At 40.0% G+C, this 21,487-nt stretch overlaps 1 protein-coding gene across 15 annotated transcripts in view; it reads left to right on the top strand.

The window, feature by feature from the left end:
• PSPC1 (paraspeckle component 1) overlaps positions 1–21,413 on the top strand; it is a 68,702-nt gene extending 47,289 nt beyond the window's left edge. For 2 of the 15 annotated variants that reach the window (XR_005102477.1, XR_005102463.1), the window contains 3 exons: positions 12,500–12,603; positions 16,852–16,968; positions 17,201–21,412. Coding sequence is in view for 1 of the 15 variants with exons in the window: in XM_037376425.1 (XP_037232322.1) it covers positions 6,658–6,699 (42 nt within the window). In the remaining 14 variants the exon portion in view is untranslated. Of the gene's footprint in view, positions 1–6,657; positions 9,410–12,499; positions 12,606–12,770; positions 12,904–16,851; positions 16,969–17,200 lie in introns of those variants that run through there. The other 13 variants (XR_005102471.1, XR_005102461.1, XR_005102470.1 and 10 more) reach the window with 12 other exon arrangements.
• Positions 21,414–21,487: the final 74 nt, after the last annotated feature.

The raw sequence follows: 21,487 nt of genomic DNA, 5'->3' as shown, positions 1-21,487 counted from the left end.
TGCTCATTTCACTGTGGAAGGAAAGAACAGCAAGGAGTTGGCGGTAGAGCAAGACTTCTCATAACTGTACGGACATAGATGTAGCATGAAGTAACCAATGTGCCACACAGAGGATGTAGTTTTATGTATGTTCTCATTACATGAGTTTGGATGAGTTTTTAGTACTTCTAAGAAATAGATAGTTTAGAACAAATAGGTAAGAAATACTGTTGAGGGCTTTAGTTAGATGTCTGAATAGCATGGTTATGTTTTACATTCTTAGTGGTAGTTGGCCCAAGAAGACACGTATTGGAATTAATGAAGAAAAAAAATGTACACTAAAATGTTGAGCCAAATTATATGTGAGCTTGATCTGTCTGTTCACTTTCTGCAGTTGCCAAGATGGTTACATGCAAGCCAGTAAAATACGGAAAATAGCATTCTTCATGATTTCTCCAGTAAAGATGATACACACAGTTGCTTTAGAGAAGCAAGGCTATTCACATGTATTTTTTCTTGGGAGGAAAATATGTAAACTGCAATTATAAAGATGGGAAATACTGTCTTTAAAATGCTAACATTCTTCATTCTTTGATACAATAGCACTGGATTGTTCTGTATATTACGTTTCACTTTTAGGGGACAGAGCAAGTGAAAGGTAAGCTGGAGCTCCAGTTTTAATCAACTGAAAATCAAAAGCCTTTTCCAGAAGGCACAAAAGGAGAACTTTAATAATGAAACAGTAGTTCATCTTTAGTTTCGTTCCAGTGTGGAACATTGTGCTTCTAGAACTTCAGTATTGTATCAGTGGCAGTTCCACATCTGACACTTTCAGAACCAGATCTGTGCTGAATAATAAAATAAAATTTCTGCCTTAGTGTGTGAAGAATGCAGTTACTACATTTCAAAAATGGAATGTTCAGAGTTTTGAAATAAAATGTATGAAATAAATGTCATATATTACTGGTTTAAAAGTGAAAATTATGTCAACTTGGCAGTTGGGATGGCTATGCTTTTAGAACCATTTTGGTTTATGTGCCAGTTCATTGTTGCTATGTTATTCTTTGTGTAGTTTTTGTAATATCACTTAATGCATGTTCAGCATCGTTCTTGCATCACAGTTATGTACAGTTTCATATTTTATTCACACTGATGAATGCAAGTGTCTGTAGAAGGGGGTACTAGAGCATTTGTCTAGTGTAATGTAACTTGTTTAGGAGGGCTTTTCATTGCTAAGCTTGCTTTCTGTTTTGTGTTCACTCTGCATGTTTTGTGCAAAATGTGCTTTTTCTATTGCATATGGAGAAAAAGCAGCAAACCATGGAAATGTGTTTATTAGGAAAGTAAAGGGAAGTCCTGGATGCCTCTTACTGCTGCTAAAATGACAGCTGGTTCAGGTCAACAAAATCACTTGGTTAACTTTCATGCATGATTACATCTACATTTTTTCCTGCTTACAGCCCACTTCAGTATTAATGTTAAAAAATTTCTGAGTAGTTTCCATAAATAATCTGGTTTTAATCAGAAGCATGTGTATAAGATGGTAAATAATTGCAAATGACTTGATGTTTGCTTTGAATAATACTGTAACTCCCCAAGTTGTATTAAACATAAAAATATAATTGGTTTGACTTTGATCATTTTTAAAGTGAAACTTTAAAAATTGTATTGAGTGAGAGTAAGCCCAGGCCACTGGGGACGGCAGAAGGTACGAACTGTGGAGAACCCATGCTCTTGTTTTGAGTCACGTTATTTTACTGGGCATGCTTTTTTTATTTTTTAAATCGGGACCATTGTGTGAAACTGTTATAAAGACTTAACCAGACATATAATTTGTCTTATTTTACACAGTTATAAGTATTAATTTATTATTAGCATCTTAAAAATAGAATTGGGTTAGATTAGGCACATGTATTTTACTGGAGATGGTAGCATGTAGTATGAATATCAGAAATAGTATAATTCAAATGATGGTAATTACCAAAGACTACTGATATGTTGTGCCTTTAAGCCTAGTTGGATAAAAGCTGATCTTTTGCATTGTTATTACTACCTTTGAAATGAACTCTTTCATCTTTTTCTTCTTCCAGTTAAGCATAAACTTGAATTTCCCAGGTGGCTGATAGTTTTGGGAATTAAATACTGATTTTAAAACTCGGCGCCCAGACCGTTGATACTACATTTGCATTTCTGCTTTATTGTTGTAGTAGTCACAGAATTACTCGCACATCTAAAAGTGTTCACCTAGATTTTTTTTGCAGTATTGTACATCACTTAATTCTTGGGGCTGCAGGTGGGAAAGCTGGTAATACAGAAACTTTCCATATTATTGTAAAAAAAAAAAAAAAAAATTGTTTAAAAATCTGATCTCTTCTAAACTACCAAGTGTCTAGGAAGCTGAATAGTGTATTTTTAAAGAAGGTTGGAAATTTTATTTTACCAGAGGTCTCACAAATTTATGAAGTATTTGACTGAGCTCTAAATTTTTCACTGGTCTGACAATTGAGGACATTCTGACTCGACTCTAACCTTCTATTAGTGGTATGGTGAAAATTCTGCAAGCTTCTGCAAAGCTTTAGAAGTGCTGTGAGGACGAAATGGCCATACTGACTGTAGGATTGGGCAAATCATTCATCTTTGAAGATTGTCACTGGCCTACTCTGGGTATCCTTATCCATTCTGTTTAGGACTTTGTTTCCTATCCTGTATTTCAGGTTTTATCTTATTGTAAAAGGCTTTAGCTTTTCCTGATGATGTGGAAGACTAGTTCTGTAGAACTTTATTTGGGGGTTCTAATACTAAATTTGTTGGAAGTGGGTTAAGGAAAGGATCAGATGTCAGATGAACAGCAAACCAGTTCTTCATATGATTTGGCAAGTCATTACATACCTCTCCATATGTGTTTTGTTTAGTATATGATTATCATGTATGTATTCTTAACTGTTGTGTCATTAAAAAGGATTTATGGCCCTTCCTGAGGGGGGGGGGGAAAGACTTATTTTTAATTAATTTAATTCTAAAGTTTTTCTCATGTAAATCAATATACAATAATTGACAGATTACGCGAGAACTTAAAAAAAAAGAAGATAGGTAAGATAGGTACCTTTTCTTGACTCAGGTGTGTGGAAATATTAATATGGAAAAGTAAAAGTAGATAAGTGCTCTTCATGGTCTTACAGATGGGGGAGATAGCAGTATGGAAAAGCATGAATATGTGGTTTGACCTCACCTTTCAGTTTGTTTCCTCTAAAAATTTGGAACCTACCGCAGAATTAAAAACGCCAAATATGACATGATAAACTTACTTTAAAATGCTTAATGTTGTTTCAGAGTTCTGCTACAAATGAGAATAGTTTAATGTAAACATGGAAATAAAATACAAGCTTTAATGGAAAAAAGAAGCCTGAAAGCCTGTGTTTCATTAAGATACAGAGAAGCGTAATGTTGAGGAGTTGGCGATTTTTTTTCTCGTCTTTTTAGTTTTTGTCTACATAACCTAAAAGGAGCAGAGGTGGAACTTTATTAATAACATGCAGGGAAAGGCTGAATATACAAGACAGAATTGTGCTGGGAAAGGACTGAAGTTAAAGTATGTATAACTTCATATACTGATGCTTTGGTGGAGGATTTTTGTCATGAGTTTAGAGAGCTCTGCTTATAAACAGCCTCGTCCTGCTACTATTGCAGAAAAACGTTACTTTGTCTCGATCGTGACAAAACAAGAATAGGACTGTCAGGATTTAAGTTTGTGAAGAATGTAATGATCTTGCCACAGTTACAAATCTGAGTAGTTGAACAGTCAGCATCTGAGGTGGCTTGTCTGCTGATGGATACTTGTACAGCTACATGACTGCCATAGCCTTCCCAGGGCTTTGAATACAGTGGTGCCTTTGGTTGTTCCAGCATTTGCTTCACCTGCCTCAGTTAACAGAATTCTTTTAAGGCTGCAAGGATGCTTTTCAAAGTCTTCATCTCTTCTGCTTAGCAAATTTCAGTTGCACGGTGGCACCTACTGTATCTGGGGTTGAGGGTGCTATGTGTAGTCAGAGTCCTTAAATCAGCCTTTGCTCTTGCCAGCTACGGTCGCCTTAGTTTATACCTTTTCAGTCATTGCAGTGTGCTTCCAGATGTTACCTTTTGCGAATTACAAATGTAGTATACTCGATGAAGTATTGATCTGAGCAAGCTTGAGTAGAGACTTAGGAAATATTATGTACAGTTTTACAAAAACACAAACCAGTAACATTTGTACTGTCAATGACACAAATTCCTTTGATAATTCAGGGTGTGTTATGGAAAATGTATCTGTTGGATGATTATTTCAGTTTGATTCCCTAATTTTGTAATAAGGATGGAAAGACCTGGTTCTGCTTCCAGGTGCTGAGGTTCATATTTAAGCTATTTGGAGATCTGCATTTTAGTTTACACAGTGTAGTGTAAACTGGAATCACTCAAAATTTATGCACAAATATACCCTGTCGGAGCATACTCAGCAACCGGATGCTGATCAGATGCAAGATTTTGCAGAGCTCAGAATGAAAGTAAGTTGACTGAAAGCTTTTAAGTAAGATGGAAATAAAGTTACGAGAAGGCAAGAACAAGGTTGAGCAGAATAGGAGAGCCAACTGTGAGCTCTTTGAAGATGGTCTGCAAAAAGTAGTGGAAGAATCTCATAGCAGGTAAACACTGTTAACCTTTCAAAGAAATCAATGCATCAGTGGACAGAACCTCGGTTTGAAATGCGGACTTCGTTGGAGAAGCTGCTGCTTGTTTATGTGGAGTTTCTTTTTAAGACTTGGCAAATAATGTTTGTAGTGTGTTAGAATGGATGTTATTTCCTTGTGTACATCAAAAGTCACAAACAGGTAACTGAAGTAACAAACTTATGTTTCATTCTGTTCATGACCATTTTCTCATTAATGTGTTAACATTTAGAAATTTGTCACCTGACATAATTTTGATAACATATTTTTAAGTGCATATTTTTAATACCAGAATTATAGTATGAGCTTACATCTTGAAATCTGAATGAACCATGACGAAACGTAGTGCCAGCGGTCAGTCTCTGATTCAGAATACTTCAGTCTGGAATATGCCAGCTGACTGCCTTTGTATGTAAAGATGATAACAAAAGGAAGTTCTGTATTTCTTATCCATGTGGTCTTGGTCCTGTGCAGATGTGGTTTCATCATTATGGCCTTTGTTCTCGAGTGATGAAGGTTGTAGCCAACTGGAGTGTCTTTTAATGGGGGTAGATGGTGGAAGGGTGAATTTTACTAGTATTTGTAACACTGAGATGCCTGATAGTTAAACCTGTTATTCAAATATTGAATTTATTCCTAATACTGTGCTTTTCAGTCCTTTTAATTACCTGTTAGCAGGTGCTTCCTTAGCTGTATGTATGAGAGCTGAGACTTAATGCTTTTTTTTTCATGTTTGATACTCACTTAGAAAGCTGTTTCACTTTGGGAAGGAACAATAACTATCTTACAGGTAGCAGCCACTTCTACTTAAATAAGCAAAGTAAAATGGTACTAGAAAGTTGAGATAAATCCTACATTGTGCAGCATCAGCAATATGCCCAACCGTGCAAGTAAAGCACAGAAAGCCAAGTTTCAGTCCCAGCTTGCCAGATGATGAAGCTTGTACAACAGTAGCAAGTAAAGAGTCTCTTCACTTTTATGTGGTTGACTTCAGTACATACTCTGCCGTAAAAATTTGCACAGGTTCCTTGGTGGTGTAATGCACAACTTCTAGCCCAGGTCTGAATAGTAGTCTGCTTAGACTGGGCAAGTAAAGGAAGACTTGATTTGTTGCAAGGACTAGTTATGTCATGTTGAAACAGATCTCTAAATGCCTTCATCTCTACAAAACACAAGTTTTCGTAAGAAATGATACCTTTATTCAACATTGCTTTGTGGGTTTTTTCGTAAACAGGTAAGTCTTCATGTCAGTGGACGAATATGTGATAGAGCTTTTGCAGCATACCTTGTAGTTTATTAATGCTGTTCTGTTGTCTTTGTCTTGAAATACAGATTCCATCTCCTGTGTATTTCAAATCTAATGTAAGGTTTTCTCTTTTCTACCAAATATGTATTTATTATGGTGGAAGTAAGAAGCTGGTGTTCTGTATTTGTCATGAAGTAATCCAGCAGAGTTAGCACAGAAGGAAACTACCTAATTGCACAATGAATTACCAATTTTTTTGATGGGACCAGAGGCAGTGGGCAGAAACTGAAACACAGGAGCCTCTGTCTGAACCTCAGGAAACAGATTTTAATGTGAGGGTGACTGAGCGCTGGCACAGATTGCCCAGGGAGGTTGTGGAGTCTCCATGGCCATCAGCTCTAGGTGGGCCTGCTTGAGCAGGGGGCTGGACCAGATGATCTCTAGAGGTCCCTTCCAACATTGACCCTTCTGTGATTTTTCTCATCTAAAGTTTTGACTTCATTGAACTTGATATGAATTAACATTAAAACCCTATCGCATGCTTAGGTATTTGAATGCTTCCTTACTAGGTTTCATTTCAGTATAGATGTCTGTATTTCTTAGTATTGTTGTATTCTACATTTCCAAATGAAGCACTTCAAAGATGAAAACCCTTTGGAGTGAATCTTGAGTTGTTGCTCTTTATAATAAGGACTGTGTGACCACAGCTTGCCCTGCCCTTTCCCCCAGCACAGTGTTATGGCTTCAGAGGTTTTAGCCCCACAAAGATAATCAGTTCTGCTGTCATTATTTTGGAAGAGGAGGTTAGGACACTGGCCTAACTTGGCACCTGCTGCAAAGATGACAGGTAAGGAATCCTACAGGAGGGAATGGGGAGTGTCGTGTGAAGTTGTGTAAAGGTGCATTGCTAACTCTTCAGAAGTAAACGCGCTGTGTATTGGTGAATTTGACGATTCCTTAGGAATGCTCTTTTTTTAAACTAGAGAAGGTTAGATTATGCATAATCTAGGAAGTTTCTCATGAAACTAGATTCCCCCCTAGTTTTTGGAAGATCCAAAATACCAAAATGATGAGATCATCACAACTATATATAAGTATTTTTCTATAATACAAAGCTTATGCTGATTTTCTGTAGTTCTAAAACATATAAATTATGAGAAAACTATCTCTTAGGTTTTGCTTATACAGATTTTTGCTACTTGAAAATAGTTTGAAAGATTATTTTGAAATTAAACCACTGATACCAATAAAACTATGCCTGTTTAAATGTCTCTGAATTTTTTCTTGGTGGTTCTCTCATCTCAGATTGCATAATTGTAAACTTGGTTGCACAGTGTGTAGCTCAATGTTATCCTGACTTCTGTTGAAGTAGTAGAGCAATAGTGATACTACTAAGCTCTGCTGGCTGTGCTGGTTTAACTTTATCTCATTTACAGCAGACTTCTAAATTTGTTTCAAACTGTGTGTATAAACAAGCCGTAAGTTTCTGTGATAGATGAACTCACTCAGAATTTCTAGAAACTGACAGAAGCAGCTCGTGATATCTTAACTGTTAACTTCCAGTGCTGATGCAACCGTTTCAGATGCTTTTGATCTGTCAAATTTCATAAGTTTTCTTTGTTAATTGGTGAAGTCACATATATACGTCATTATTTCTAGGTGAAAGAGATGATGAGGGTTAAAGGTTATTCAACAGTTTTGTACAGCTCACAACATACATTCAGCAGCTCCTTCAGCAGTTTTGTACTACTTAGCTGTTCGTGATAAGGTAAAGTATCACAAAATGCTCAGGAACTTTGCATTCATGTAACAGGGCATGTGCGTTCTGAGTGGAGAAAATGGTACTGTTACTTGGATGTTTTTCTAAGCTGCTCAGCATGAACAGTCATTGAAAGTAGAAATCTGAGTATCTGAAGGTGTTTCTGCTGCATTAATGACAACATATGTAGAATGGATAATCGTGAAAAATCACTGTCTTGATTACCCAGCTATTCTGGTGCTGCAGATTCCTCGACATGGGAATGTTAGTGAGCAATATGGGGGAGGGGGCCATATTCAAAAACACGTGATTGAGTTGCTGTTTCATATAGGATTATTTTAGTGACTGTATGACTACAGCCTCACAGTTCACAAAAATTGGCAAAAATACAAGGTATATATTTACATACAAAATACATGTAAGTCTAATGCTTCACTTATACTGTGCAGTAGAAGCCTGGGTGATGTTAAGACTTCATTCCCTTCTGCTGATCAAACTGAAACTTCTTTGAAATGTCAGGAATTTTTTTATTTTTTATTTTTAAAAATGGACTCTCCTTCTGTATTAAATGCATAGCCTTACATCTGGGAACTCACAAAGGAGCAGTTTTTATTAAATTTATGAAGTACTTATAAATTTTAGCATCTTTAAATTCAGACCTTGCTTAAGCTGCACAGATGAAATCTTTGTCCTTTCTGTTTAAATATTTTCAGACATGCTCATTATTCTCCAAATACTGAAGAAATAGTTATAACTTCCGTGAGTGAAGTTTTGCAGTCCAGGCAAAACAGGAAAAAAAAAAAAAATGTTCCTTGATCATAATATTGTCACTGGTATGGGTTTATTACTGCCACCACTTTTTTCTTTTTTGAAATCTGATTCCAGAAGAGGAATATTACTAACCTTCACATTCCTCATTCTGTGTAAGATGCTAACTAACTTCAGGTACTCTCTACCTTATAAACTGTAAATTGTGAAATAGATGAAAAATATTTTTAATAGTCTTGTCAAGGAAATTGAATGCCTTGCTGGCACAGTTCAAGTAGTGTTTGCCCTTATGTTTCTGGGAACTTATTTTTCCTTTTGAGCCTTATTTTGGTAATGCTAATTTTTTTCCCTCTTAAACGCTTATTTGCTTCTAGCTGTCTACAAGTATATGCTCTTAAGGAGAGAATTTAGGGAACGTGATTGGGAAGGGTTATCTTGCAGTTTGTCTCCTGTAATTACTGGCAGCCATGCAATGATGCCCAGGTGACAATGGATTTACTCTCTGATGGTTTTATTGTATCAAATATGTGCTTTTGCCCTCAGCAGGGGCTACTCATGATTAAGGTGAGCAGGTTTGGCCAGACTTGGTAAGAGAAGAATGGGGAGGAAAATGTTGCTTGACCATTTAGAAGTGTCTAGCACTGTATCTTCTGTTAGTACGTCAGCAGCCAACATTCTTATCTGTTACCTTTTGATAGGTAAACCTGAACAAATGCAAACATGAACACAGCTCTGCGGATCACCTCGGGTTCCCTTTGGAAACCCCAAATAAATGGCCACAAGGGATTGTGTGTTTTCCTGAGAACAGCTCTGCACTGGAGTTCATCCTTTCTGTGTGATGGATAGTGGCTCTGCTACACTCAGAATGATACCTATCTCTGCTGGTGCAAACTGTCGTATGGTCCACTTCAGTGGAAGTCAAAATTTACCCATGCTGCTGTTCTGTATTGCTAGGTAATTTTTAAAGTAGACATAAAATAAAGGGGGAAGTGGAGGGAAATATAGGGGGGAAGCTCTTTGTTACAGTAGTCACCAAAAATCCTGTTAATCAAAAAAAACCAAAACAACGCACCCCACACCCCAGTCTGTTCTGTTAGTGAAGCCAGTGAAGCTGCATAGCATCGGTGTGCGAGGTAAATGTAAAGCGTCCTTCAGTGCTGTAGATTGTCATAGCTGTTTCTGCGTGGTAGCTTGTTTCACATGCAGTTCTGTAGTGGAAAGACACTAGTGGAGAGTGCTCTGAAGCCTGAGTGTGTGTTACTTGAAATGGGTTGTACTGAGGAGCTGGTTTTCAATTTTCCTTGATAATGGCACAATATATGCACAGCATCACTCAGTTTGTGCGTGATGCATCTGTTCTTTTCAGTATAGGCATGTTTATCATGCTGTTAGCCTTTTAGAATGTTTCAGATGGATTTTGCTTGGCACCATACCCACTCTGAGCTTTAATTTAAAGAAAAGCTTTATCATAGGAATGAAAGTGATTCAGAGTCTATTACTTTGAAAATAACTATTTGCTGTGTTCCTGCTTACTCTTGCAAATCCCTTTTTTCAGCAATATCTGCTAGGATATATTCAGATCTAACAAAGTAATTACCGTTAATCGTAAACAGTAGGGTTTATGTAGGTTTTTGTTAGGGTAGAGAGGTTGTAATGATCTTAATTTCTCATAGGGGAAGAAACATGAAGAAACATACAGCAGGAGAGACCTACTGTTAAAAAAAAAAACAACCAAAACCACAACCACACACAATAAGTTAAGTATTTGAGTTATGGTAAATGATTATGATTTGTAACACTGCCATATGGTCTTACTAGCTGGTTTTAGGGGTTATTTTCAAAAACGTAATAGATTTATTTGGCTACAATTTTGTCACTAATTCCCTACTGGTTGCCAAGAATCTGGCTCACCACTTTGGTTTCAGTAAATCTGGGTGGCCATGTAGAAGTCAGTATACACTGGCTGTTGTGGAAACTTGAGAGACTGTGTTAAGCCTCTGGAGGTCTTGGCCTTGCTGTTTGTAGCTAGGGGAAGAAAAGAAGAAAAGCCTAATTATTATGTTTTTTCCATAATCTAAAATACAAACTGAAAGATGGGCAGTTTGTAATTGTAGCTTCCCTTTAAGATGGGTACATACTTACCAGTAGCTGGATTAGTTTCACCATGTGGTGGTAATGTCGCAGGACACTAATGTTTGTCCAGATGACAACTCCAGTCAGGTCCCCGTGATGACAGACATTGCTAACAGCCATTATTACATTTGACCTGTTAAATTGCTTTAATACTAGTGCTTGCAAAATCATAGCTCTAGTTATAAAGGGTTAGTGGGCTGTGCTCTGTTGTATCTGCTTTAGGAAGAAAGTATCCATCTTGCTGGACATCTGTGTTACGGAATAGGTAACAGAATTTCTGAAATAGGATATATAGCAAGCTGCACCATGGGGTGGGGAAAGATGAAAAGGAAGCAAGTGGGAGAATTGATGAATTAACAGCACTTTTAATAGGACTCAAACAAATTGTGCCAACTTTGAAGTTGTACTTATTTCGAGCTGCTAGCCTCAGCTTTTTTTCAGTTGTATCTGCTAAGGTAAATGTTACCTTTGTTGTAAATGTTCGTGATTGTGTATTGCAATTTGCATGTATGTCACTTCTGAGTTGTTGTCTGGGGCTGTTCCTGAAGCAAAGCTAGCCTGAAAGGCACAACCTGTACGTGGCTTTCCAAAGTAATTCTGTAACACACACACTTCACAGGGTGTGCTAAAGTTTCTGATCATCAGACAGTACCTAAAGACTTAAAACAATTTACCAAGATCTTGAACTGAGAGCATACAGAGTTCTTCATCCCGTTGTGCTGCTGTAACTGGTGCTTTCCAGGCAGTCTTCCTCTCTAGGAAGACATTTCTAGGGCTTCTTAGCTCTGCAACACGTTTCTGTGTCTGCTTCCCCAGCCTGAGTAATCAATTATATTAAACCTATTAAACATGGCAGTCCTCACATGTTAGTTTAAATTGGAGGTATTTGTGGAGAAGAGGTGACTTTCATTGGGGTGGGGGAGGAGGGAATGAGTGTGTATGGGTGTTCTGAAGCCTGAATGGCTGGGGCAGGGAGCTGTTGGATTTTAAATGTTTTGGATAGTTATTTTGCATGTGAACTCTGGAAGAAGACACACAGAGTTCAAGATGGATACCCTTATTAACATTTCCAGTTATTATCTAGGCCTTTTTGAATATAATTACAGTAAATTTAATTATGAATTAATAAATGTAATAGGAATAAAAATATACTCTGACTTGCTGTTTGTTCTTCCAGCTGCACTTGCTGCAAATGCAAGCAGATCTATTGCAGAAGTTTTAAAATTGCAAGTCTTAAACTTTTGCATCAATTTCTAATGCTTTGCTTATTAAAATTTTAGTGAGACTTGCATGCAGTTCTGTTCTGAGGTGGTGTTATAAATCAGGACATTTTGCTCCAGTTCAGTTCAGTTGTATTGATACCGTGCTTACGCAGTGTCTGTACCACAGCAAGCTGTGGCATGGGGAGGAGACCGTGCTTCTGTACCCTCAGTACAACTACAGTGAGAGCAGTTAGTTCTCAAGTTTCATTAATAACTGTGTTATGTGCAGGAATCCTAATTACTGTAGTGGCAATAATATGAGAAGGATATCACTTTGGCCACATGCATTGGCAGGCCTAGAAGACAGTGTTGTGTTTGATATGTGTTTTAAAAACCCTCCAGAGTGAAAGGACTTGGGGTTCTTTGGAGCAGATCTGCACTTAATGAACTCTAAGCAGAAGTATGAATATCTAGGAACTTACTAACATTCCAGAACAGCTGTTTTTTAACTGTTGAGGTAGTAAAAATAATTTTGAAATCTGTGTAGTAACAATTAAGTGGTAAGAATGGGTTGAGAATAAATGGTATTTTTTTTTCTGGTAATGTGAAGTTTTATTATGGTTTATTTCTCCATATTTAAAAAGAGAAGCTACTGTATTTTCTGATTTGTTTGATGTTACAGTTATTTACTGTCTCTTTATTTTTTTAGGTTACTGTTGAAATCTTAAAATGCAGATGAAGACTGGCTTGTGCAGAATGCTTCTACTATCTTATGCATACAAAAGGGAGTCCTAAACCAATTTTTAGTACAAGGTATGTATTAGGATATTTGGCTTTATTCAGCAATTGACTGAAATGAAGAGCCCCCTTTTTGTTCGCATTTGTGATTTGATGTAGAGTAATTCTGCTTCTACACTTCAACTAATAACTTGCTTTCAGATAATGTAATTCCTTGTATAATTCCTGTCATATGTTAACAGGTTTTTAAAGACTTGAAGTGTATGTACACAGCCTCTTGCAGAGAGCTCAAAATCTGGCCAGTCATAATGTCTCAAATCCAGAAACCATAGTGCCACATTAATACGATACCATGTCTGAGCTACTGGATTATTGGTACGTTGCACTTGGAATCCAGCTTGTACGATCAACTCTCTAGTTTCTGATACTGACCATTCCTTGGGATTATCCAGTAGGCCTTGCTCTGGAAGGCTGTGTCCGTGTACTTGGTAAAACCTGGGGTAGAGTTCAGCTTGGGTACACACAGGTATGTAGTGTCATCTACCCTGGGTGTTGCAGGCATCTCTGTGGGACTGATGGGTATGAAGTTTTTAGAGGGAGATTTATTCAGCTTGTTCAGTAGTTCTGATGGTTCTGAAATTCCAAAATAATCAGTTGCTTTTATAGGAAAAATAATTTTAAACACTCATAAGATTTGACTGAGATGTGCAAGTTCCACTGATAAAGCAAGAGGAATTTGGACTGGTTATCCTCTGTTTGTGTTTAGCCTAGTAAAATGTACTCAGAGCTGTCTCTACAGTTGTTTTAACAGTAAATAGATAACTAGATACATAAAGAACAAGATATATTGAGCTATTTATTAATGACATGTGAAAGATGTCCTTGCCCATGGCAGGGGGTTTGGGCTAGATGACTTTCAAATGTCCCTTCCCACCAAATCGTTACATGATTCTGTAGTAGTATTTTTATTGCTAATTAGAGGAGTCCTTTTACTGCTTTCCAAGTCAGCTAGTAAATTAAGTGTGAGAAATAAGCACTAAAACTTGGGAGTGTTGCATGGTAAGTATAAACATGTTGGGGTGCTTTGTCATTCTGTGAAAAGCATGTGAAGGACAACATGAGAGAAGAAATCTTTCTGCAGTAACCTATCTCAAAATGTACTGTGAGTTATGACCAATACTGAAAAATTGCCTGTGTGGTCATCTTTTATTCTCAGGTGTGAAATAGTTCAAACTGTCTACCTAAGATAGGCAGCATCCCATTATGCTCCACAGAAGTTCAGTCTCCTTTTTCTCTACTTTTTACCCTCTGCCTGCTCTGCCTTGCTGTATCTTTTACTTAGGTAGCACTCCTTTGTAAAGCATTCTTCCAAAGAGAAAATTTTTCTCTGTGCATGCTTCAGATGAAGAATTGGAGACCTGCTCCCCCCCTTGTGTTCAGGTCACCCCAGTAATACACACCATGCCAGACAGCCTGGTAGTTACCCTTGCGACTGGAAGTGACTTCTCCCCTGAGCGCTGCAGTGCCAACTTCCATCTCACCTCTGCAGCTGAAATCCGAGCAGGCTCTCCACAGAATCCTAGAATACCTGAGGTTAGAAGGGTGCTGCGGAGGTTGTATAATCTAACCCCCTACTCAAAGCAGGAGGTTGGGTAGGGCAGGTTGTCCTGAAACTCTGTCCATTTGGGTTTGGTCTCCAAGGAATGGAGACCCCATAACCTCTCTGAGCAACTCATACCAGTGCTTGGTCACCCTCACAGTAAAAGATGCCTGATGTTCACAGGGAACCTCCCGTGTTCCAGTTTGTGCCCCTCGCCTCGTCCTGTCTCTGGGCACCACTGGAAGGACTCTTATCTATCATCTTTATACCCTCTCATCAGATGTTTATAAATACTGAAGACTTCACCCCACTTTCTCCAGGCTGAGCAGTCCCAGCTCTTTCAGCTTTTGTAACATGAAGGATGCTCCAGTCCCTCAGTTGGCTTCCATTCAATGAACACAATCCAATATGTCCATGTTGGTTTTTTTTTTTACTGGGGAGCCCAACACAGGACAGAACGCTTCCGATGTCTCACCAGTACTGAGTAGAGAGGAAGGATCCTCTCTGTTTCCTTATGCTGGCAACTTTCTTTGTAATGTAGTGCAGCATGCCATTGGCCGCCTTTGTGGCCAGGTTACATTCTTTGTTCATGGTGGTCCTTGGACCTGGTGTTCACTGGGACCCCCCAGGTCCTTCACCTGCAAAGCTGCTTTCCAGCTCCATCCTGTCCTGGTGCCTGGGATTATTCCTCCTCAGGTGCAGGATTTGGTTATTTCCCTTTGTTTAACTTCACGAGATATTGTGGGCCCATCTCTCCAGCCTGTCAAGGTCTCTCTGGGTGGCAGCGTGACCCTTTGGTGTATCAGCCACTCCTCTCAGCTTTGTATTGCCTACAAACTTGCTGAGGATGTGCTCTGTCCCATCAGCTAGGTCATAAATGAAAATGTTGAAAAGGACTGGCCTCAGTACTGATTTCTGGGGTACTCTGCTACTTACTGGTCTGCAACTGGACTTCGTGCCACTGATCACAACTTTTAGGCCTGGCTGTTCAGCCAGCTTTCAGTCTACCTCATCGTCCACTTATCAAGCCTGTACCTCATCGACTTGTTAGTGAAGATATTATGGCACCCGGTGTCAAAAGCCTTGCCAAAGTCAAGGTAGACAATATCCACTGCTCTCCCCATATCCACTGAACTGGTCACCTCATCGTAGAGGATCCTTAAGGATTTGCAAATGACCCCTTTGTAAATCCATGCTGACTACTACGTTACTTTCTTGTCGTTCTTGGCCTGTTGGTCTGGAGCAGTTTCCAGGAGTAGTTTGTCCATCACCTTGCCAAGGCCTGTAGTTCCCTCGGTCTTCCTTCCTGTCCTTTTTGAAGACAGGAGTGACATTTGCTTTCCCCTAGTCCTTGCACGTCTCTCCCTGTTGCTGTGACCTTTCAGCAGTGGAGAGCGGTCTGGCGGTGCCAGCAGCAGCTCCCTCGGCACCCGTGGCTGCCTCCCACCAGGCCCAACACATGTAACCTGTGTCCAGCACAGGTGTTGCCTAACACGGACCCTGCTGCCTGTTTGATATTGAAGAGGTGCGGGGCTGAGGAGGTGGGAAAACTGATACGCATCTTGTTTTGCCGTTTTGCTTTGCCCTTTACTAAGGAATTCCCTGTTACTTTCTAGTTCTAGTAAAATCACAATAAAATAGTAATATAAAAATAACCAGACAATTATGTGTAATATACACTAGGCTATGGAAATAAGCAAGCTACACGCATTTATTCTCAAAATCTAAAAAAGACAATACAGTTAAAACTGTCAAAAAAGTAGTAGTAATAGAAAAAACAACTTTTTCTAAGTTTGACTCAAAAGAGATTTTCTATCCAGCTGACATTTTGTCTTGACGATGTAGCTGCTGGGAATTCAGTATTGCTTGTCCTTATGTATCAGCCTGCACCCCCTGCAAAAGAGCCATTTGGGAGCCCCAGCCCTTGGCAGGTTTCCCAGGCATCTCAGAATTTTTTAGTCTTCAATTTACAGTTTCCTTCCTGTGAAGGGAAGAGCGGATGGCCGAGGTTCCTTGGAGATACAAGTGTTTCTTTGACTGGCTAAATAATGACTCCTTGTCTCAGTGGAGATAAAAATCCTTTTCTTTCCCCGTTATTCATCTGTCTGTGTGCACTTCAGATTGCAGTGTGAACCTGACTGACAAAGCCTAACGGCCTAATTAAATTGCATTAAAAATTGAGGGAAGACAAGATAAAAACATGAGTGGATCTCATTGTATTTGAGGCTGAGTGTGCAATAGCATTCCAAAGACTGGGAGAGTGAGCCAAATCATTCACATAAAAAAATCTACACCTGCTCAGCTTGGTCTCCCTTAACTTGCTGCTGAGCAGTATTCGGGGAGATGAGAGCTGGCCTTGGTGCGTCATTGCATTCCCTTCTTCAGCTCTGAAATACATCTGCCGTACAGTTCTGTTACACCAGAAAATGCACTCAGCTCTGACTTTAATTTCCAGGGAGGCCAGAGTTCTGTGAGGCTGCCTGTTGCTGGGGTTCCTGAACAGTGGTGAACAGAGAGTTCCAGGTGACCTCTTGGATGGCCTATCTGGGAAAGCATTAGCATTTCCCAGCTCTTTAGCAAATACAGTTTGATAATGCATTGCTCTGTAGTTTGCTATTTGAGTCTTCAAAAGTACGTTTTCAAGGAAGTTACCGCTTCATTGTCTCTTTAACTCCTTGGCCTGAATCGTACTTCCTTCCTGAACATGTTCTCCATTGCATTAGGTTTCTGCCAAACCTGCTGGTGGCTGTACCCCCTCGGAATTGAAGATGGCTTTCTGCCATACTGTGATTATGTGCAAAACGCTGCTCCTCAAGCTGGAATTACAAGGACCGTCAGGGGTGAGAATATCATCATGCTGTCACTCATAACAGTGCTCAGTTATCAGTCTTTTTGTATTATCTTTGTGCTTTATGTGCATTTTTTTTCTTTGTTGTTCTCTATGCCCTCGGGCACAAGAATAATGCTGTTATCTAATAAAATGGTAATTAAATCTGTAGCGCCTAGCTGAACAGTGGGGAGGGATGAATTCATCGCTCTCACTTAAGCTGTATTCTTTCTGCTTGTGGACAGGTCTGGCCTGCGAGACTGAAGGGAATAGGGCTGTTTGAAATGATGGGCAGGGGGCCAGCATGCAGGTGCTGTGTCTCCCACCAGCACCCTGGACTGGAAAAGACACATCGGAAGAATCTGATGTCTGCTTGCAAGGTTTAAGATGCCTTTTTGTGTACGAGGAGATGAATTACAGCTTTCGTGATGTGACTGTCTTCAGCCTCCAGCAGAAGAGCATTGTTAAGCAAAGTTGAGCGTTTCATAGTCAAGCTGATGTTGGCCAGCTTCGGTGTGTAACTGAGCTCTTGACTCCATTTTTGCTTAGACTGTACCAGAAGCAGATTTTCTTTCCAGAAATACTAGTACCAGGAAGTGGTGTTGATAAAAGGATTGGAGTTTGTTGTACATGCTGCAAGAGTAAATGATTTATTAAAAGACTGCTTCTTGGTTAATGGACTGGACTAAAAGAAAAGCTTTTAGAGTTAAATGAGTAAGAAAAAAGTATTTTCAAGCACTGAAGTATATTACAAAAAGATAGGGAAGTGGTAGGGTTTATAACGAAACAATAGTGTGGACTGTATTTAAGTTGCAGTAGAGCTTACAAGAGCACAGAAGTATTAGTTCCATAGAGAAAACGGTACTGTTATCCCAAACCTGGGTTCTTCACCTGGTGTGCAAGAGCTGATCTGCACAGTAGAGGTTCATTGCACGCCTGTGCAGAGATGGGCGCTAAGCGGTAAAGTCTGCAAAGCTAGCACACCTCTCAACACACTGTAGAATGTTTTATACACTTTGAACAATTGTTTGCAGTTGTGTTTAGTCACACTTGGTTTTCTTTTATGGGTTCTTACAAGTCTTGTCTCCATCTACAGGTACAGCATTCTTTTTTCCAGCCTGCATGTTCTGTGGGGAGGGGGCTTTGTTAGTAGGGAGTGGAACTTCTAGTATGCTAATAAGGATAGTTCAAACTATTTTCTGTTTGGTCTTAGTGACCATTTGGTCCTCCTTGAGCTTACCTTGTTATGCCCCACCTTGACATATTAATGGTATGTATTCCTTTTCCCCAAGGCCTCGTTTTGTTAACTGTAAGGATCAGCTACATCCGTTTTTCAAATTTTGTTGCTTTTCACTATAGATATTTAGACTTTTTTATTTTTTAAATAATTCTTCTATCGGTGTCAGCCTGCAACAGCTGAAAAGGATTGGAAGGAAATGTTAATGAATGGGGAGATTAAAGCTGCAGTAAGATTTCACTGTGCGCAGTAAATTTTAGTTGGTAATTATGATAAAAATGCCTGCTGTCTTAATGTAGCCCAATAAAAAGGTGACAAACAAAAACCATAAATGAAATCAATAATGAAAAAATAATTTTGATGCAATGAGTTTTTAACATTGCACTGTAATGTACCTGCAGGGTTTTTTCAGGGTTTCTTAATCTACTATAAAACTCTTCCAAATTAATCAGTGACTAACAGGATATTTATTTTCTGTTTCCTGAAATCAACAACACAGTAAACAAGAATTGAGGGCCTTACAGCAACCTTGCAGAGTTCAGTAAGGGCAAATGCAAAGTCCTGTAGCGGGTACTGAATTAACATGAATGACTGGTTGTGAAGAAGCTCATCTGGGACAAGTGAAGACGAAGGTGTCCAGCGACATTCTGGGCTCCTGAAGCCAAGAGGTATATGGGAACAAGGCCAGCAGAAGCCACCAAGGCGATGGGGAGGTTAGAGACAGGCAGTGGGGGGTGTTCAGTCTGAAAAACAGGAGGTGGGGGGTTGGAAATCCTACTTGAGCTGTGTGATGGAAGGGGGTAGAGAAGATGAAGCCAGGCTCATCTCAGAGGTGCACAGCCGTGAGGAAGTCTCGTATAATTTACAGTGCAAGTGTTGCATCTTAACGGGTCTTCCCTTGTTTCAGGAAGGGAGGACGCAGGGGCCCCAGTCTGAGGGCTGGCTGCAGGGTGATGTTCACTTGCGGTTTTAGGGATCTTGATCCTGCTGTCTACAGAAATAAGAACTGTTCCAGTATATAGACAGTATTGCTGACAGAGACAGGAAAGCGAGGGAAGTTTCAAATGCTTGGCATCTCCCTACATGTAGACTTTTCCAGAAGTGGGAGGTCTCAGTCAGCTTTGTAAAGCCTTTTTAAAACAGTAATAAATATGCATGTAAGCACAGCCTTCACAGGCTGGGGCTCTGGTCATTACTGTTTGGGGCAGGGATAGCAGCTTTTCCCTCGTGATACGGATGACTGTTCAGCGCAAGACACGCAGCTGCTTCAGCAGGCCTAACGGGGCTGCTCTTCCCCAAATTCATACTCTCTACAGAAGCCTGTATAAGTAACAGCTCCAGGGACCAAGATTTTTTGTCAGAAAGTGCGGGGCTGTGATGCAGATCAAGATGTCACCACCTGGGTAATACTGTCCTCCAGCTCTGGTTGAAGACATTTGAGCTGCTGGCACAACAGGGGCAACAGCCGCACTCGTGGTTTTGGTTGTCTTAAAAGCAGAGCTGCCCCTGCCGTCGTCCTGAGAGCAGCACGGACGTGAGAGGAGCCCGGCAAGGGTAAGGCCTGACCCACCTCCTGTAATGAGTCAGTGCCAACAGCAACTAACCACAGAGGAGTCCCTTACAGTTCGAGTCATGTAGGATGTACTGCAGAAATTCTTGGGGGGGGGGGGGGAAATCAGTGGTAGCTATCCTGCACGACAGCCTTGAAATCAAAAAAACATCTTCTGCCTGCTCCTGTCCTCCTGGCTGCTATATGTGAGGTGTTGGAGATTTTATCTAAGAGCCCCCCTTCTTAACTGTAATTTTGACTGCTGTATTCTGTGCTGTCTTTTGTCCGCTTTTAGTATTTTTTTCCTCTCTCTTTCACTTCAAGATGGGTTCAGAAGCTGAAAAATATTTTCCCCATTCATGTGGGACACACAAAAGCCGAGGAATGTTGGAAGTGTCAGGATTCAGTGATGGGCTTACAGCCCAAAAACACGGCCTGTACAGTTCTTTTGCATTCTTAAAAGGTAAAACTCCCACTATACCTCCCGCATTACAGAGGGAGACTCCAGCAAAACCGAAGGCACAGCTGTAGGAACGCGTCGTGCAAGGACTGGATTGCCACTACTCCGGAAGACTGACCTAAAGGAAGAAGATTTTACAGTGGCTCTTTTCCAGCACTATATGGGAAGGCAAAGGGTGGTAACAGGCAGAACATTTCAGGACAGCCCTCGGGCACTCTGAGCTGTCCTAGCTGGCAGCTGCACTTCAGTGCTGTCCCTTCCCTGTGCAGAAGGAGCTTTCTTCCATCCAGACTGATTAACGCCTCCGTTTAGAAAAACCAGTGCAGGAAGGACAGGGGCCCTACCCTGGCCAGCTCATCACCCCCTACCCTTCAGTACCTGTGAAAGAAGCCAGGAACGCAAATACTGACGATGGAGCAGTGAAAGAATGCACCCAAGCCTTCGGAACAATTTATTGCCACTGCAGTTTATAGTAACTGCAGCTGCTTAGCCTTGCTGACAGCAGCAAGAAGAAACCGAGCAAGTACTTCAAAGGTATTTCCCCACTGTGTCTAAAGAATTGCTTTTTATTGTAGCTACTTTCTCTTCATCCTTTGTCCACCAAAACCTTTTTCTTAGCAACTGGATAAAAACCATATTAATAAAATCAGACAAAAACGAGCTTCAAACATTTTCACATGCTTTTTATTCATCCTTCAGTATGGGTTCTGAATTTGTATCACCAGCTAGAAGACAAAGATGGCTGCAAAATCCATCCCTTAATAAAAGCATCATGAACACAAATTTTATCCCCATGTCCTGGAGGACTCCTCACTCTCTCCCAAATGCCTCAAGAAAAAAACCCACACTACCCCCAACAAAACAAACCCCCAAAATCAACAGCCTTTGACAAACTACTTGCTATGTCAACTCTTGGAGCATTACTAGACATTTCTCAATTAGACTGTGCAACAGTTTTTAAATAGCATCTAGATGATATGGACGTTAGTTCAAAAACCTTTTGTCCCCACCTTGAAGAGCTTGGACATTTACCACTGACATGCTGTACAGAGCGTACCACACATGCACTATACACGTTATGTGTACAGTGCAGGAGTAAACTGAGGAAGCTGTAGCCACGTAAGTGAAAACTGTCACTCCAACATAAGGAAACACCAATATCCTGTCCTTACTCATCTTTCAAGGTTATGCACAGTGACTAAAAAAAAAAAAAAACCACAATAATACAGCTACATGAGTCCCAAGTACTGGTATTGACATACCTGAGTCTCAGCCCGTCCTTTTCA

Source organism: Falco rusticolus, chromosome 2 (assembly GCF_015220075.1).
Source record: "Falco rusticolus isolate bFalRus1 chromosome 2, bFalRus1.pri, whole genome shotgun sequence".
NCBI lineage: Eukaryota > Metazoa > Chordata > Aves > Falconiformes > Falconidae > Falco > Falco rusticolus.
This window is presented reverse-complemented; position numbering and strand designations above follow the sequence as displayed.